The sequence below is a fragment of the Fulmarus glacialis genome, unplaced genomic scaffold (assembly GCF_000690835.1).
Source record: "Fulmarus glacialis isolate BGI_N327 unplaced genomic scaffold, ASM69083v1 scaffold24476, whole genome shotgun sequence".
Taxonomy (NCBI): Eukaryota; Metazoa; Chordata; class Aves; order Procellariiformes; family Procellariidae; genus Fulmarus; species Fulmarus glacialis.
In genome coordinates this window covers 16,606-18,003 of record NW_009216562.1, presented here as the reverse complement: position 1 = coordinate 18,003, position 1,398 = coordinate 16,606, and the positions used below count along the sequence as shown (strand labels likewise).

The 1,398-nt window shown below is 46.9% G+C and overlaps 1 protein-coding gene across 1 annotated transcript in view; it reads left to right on the top strand.

The window, feature by feature from the left end:
- Positions 1-1,100: 1,100 nt before the first annotated feature.
- PIAS3 (protein inhibitor of activated STAT, 3) overlaps positions 1,101-1,398 on the top strand; it is a 15,205-nt gene continuing 14,907 nt past the window's right edge. Inside the window, 1 exon segment of the mRNA XM_009579362.1 lies at positions 1,101-1,398. This exon segment is cut by the window's right edge and continues 11 nt beyond it. Within this exon segment, the coding sequence (XP_009577657.1) occupies positions 1,101-1,398 (298 nt within the window).

The following is a 1,398-nucleotide window of genomic DNA, read 5'->3' as shown; positions in this document are numbered from 1 at the left end:
CAGAGCGGCGGTGAAACTCTGTGTGCCTTTCTTATTTAAAAGGGAGAGTGTTGGGAGTTGCTTGATCCCAGGTTTAACCCTTTTTGACTTGCATGGAAGAAAAGATTGTGCTGTAATATGCACAATATATATGCATGTAAGTATATATGTGCTTCCATAGCACTCTTTGTCATTCCATGGGTGCTTCCGCTTAAATAAGTCATTCTGAAAGCGTATTACGAGCTCAGGAGAAGGATGGTTTTGTGAACGACTGGGAGATGGAGCAGAGTTTCTAGGTCTGCTACTAACTTGCCCGGTGTGACTGCGGAGAGGTCTCCGAGACCCTTTTTATTTTTCCTTTGGTGAAGTGGGAATAATTCTGTATTGTCTCCTCTTCGGGCATCTTTCAAACTTAAGCCTGTCGGGCTTGTTGGGCTGGTGGTGAGAATTAGCAGGTCGCTGTTGGGGAGACTCCCTTCAGTGAGGCAGGTCGATAGGTGATGCCAGCCTAGGTATAGAGGTGGTGCCTGAGGCATGGTTTTGCTTAATTGCAGCATTTCTCATTAATGACCAATGTCTGTTTTCAGATTTGATATCTGATGCGTCTCCTTAGAGAAACATCAGGCCAAAACTGGGCATTCCCAAAGTATATTTTAGCAATAAAAGAAGAAAAGCAACGGCTGAAAACCTCTGCAGTCACACTGGGGCTTGGCCTTTCTAAGCCAGCCTGAAGAGGCCTCAAAGCGAGAGCTTTAAACCCAGAGAGGTACAAAAAGCTTTAGTTTAAACGCGAGGTTGACCCTACAAGAAACTGTCAGCGTTTATTCGAAGGGAAGGTGATTTAACAAGCGTTTGGGTATCAGAAACTGCTCAGACATCCATCGAATCGGGAAGCGAGTGCAAGCTTTTGCATTTCCAGATCCCAGCAAAGTATCTAAAAGTAAATCTAAATATTTACAGTTCTGCTGCTGACGAGTTGTGGATGACAAGGGGAACTTCAAACTTGACAGTGTCTCTTTTAAGGCCTCCACCGTCTTCCTTAGTGAACCCATGGCTTGTTTTTGGGTTGTGTCTCCTCACGCAGCAATTGTAACGGTGGTTGTTTTATTTTCTTGCAGCATATGGTTATGAGCTTTAGGGTATCAGAATTACAAGTTCTCTTGGGCTTTGCTGGAAGGAACAAAAGTGGAAGGAAGCACGAACTTCTCGCAAAGGCGTTACAGCTGCTGAAATCTGGCTGCAGCCCGGCTGTCCAGATGAAAATTAAAGAACTGTACCGGCGGAGGTTCCCAAGAAAGATCTTAACCCCTTCGGACTTGTCGATGCTCCACATTCAGGCAGGGCAGCTGCCCTCGGCCACCGCGCTGCCGCAGGGCACGGTGTGTCACCTGCCCTACGACCACAGCTCTGCCGCCGTGC